Source organism: Manacus vitellinus, unplaced genomic scaffold (genome assembly GCF_001715985.3).
Source record: "Manacus vitellinus isolate BGI_N305 unplaced genomic scaffold, ASM171598v3 scaffold_4_pilon, whole genome shotgun sequence".
In the NCBI taxonomy this organism is placed as follows: domain Eukaryota; kingdom Metazoa; phylum Chordata; class Aves; order Passeriformes; family Pipridae; genus Manacus; species Manacus vitellinus.
In genome coordinates this window covers 22,104,943-22,105,387 of record NW_021940604.1, presented here as the reverse complement: position 1 = coordinate 22,105,387, position 445 = coordinate 22,104,943, and the positions used below count along the sequence as shown (strand labels likewise).

The 445-nt window shown below is 50.6% G+C and overlaps 1 protein-coding gene across 1 annotated transcript in view; it reads left to right on the top strand.

Moving 5' to 3' along the window:
• Window positions 1–213: 213 nt before the first annotated feature.
• CDC40 (cell division cycle 40) overlaps window positions 214–445 on the top strand; it is a 40,658-nt gene continuing 40,426 nt past the window's right edge. Inside the window, exon 1 of the mRNA XM_029962746.1 lies at window positions 214–429. Within this exon, the coding sequence (XP_029818606.1) occupies window positions 214–429 (216 nt within the window). The remainder of the gene's footprint in view (window positions 430–445) is intronic.

Genomic DNA, 445 nt, shown 5'->3' with positions numbered 1-445 from the left:
ACGTCCTCTACGTTTACCTTATCTTAAAAAAAAATAAAATCTAAGTGGCTATCTTCTCAAGCTAAGGAAACAAATGCTTCAAACCGTAACTGCTGAAAAGGGTGGAAAAATCAAACTAGAGCATTTAATCAGATTAAATGCCACTGTGTCACAATTAGATGTCACTGTGTGCTCACTTTAATTCTGAAAGCACATGCAGCTCCAAGGGAAGTCATGGCAATGCACCGCTCCAGGTGCAAGCGCGTGCAATGCACGCACCTGGCGATACATCCAGCTCTCGGTCAGCGCTCTGTATTTCCCATTCATCCTGTCCGCGGGCGCGGCGGGCGCACAGGAAGGCGTTTTGGAGCGGGCTGGGAGAAGTTGGAACCTACGTGCTTCTCCTCGCTCCCGGCCATCCCCCGCGATCTCCGAGCGCGCCTAACAATGGTAGCAGTGTTCCAGC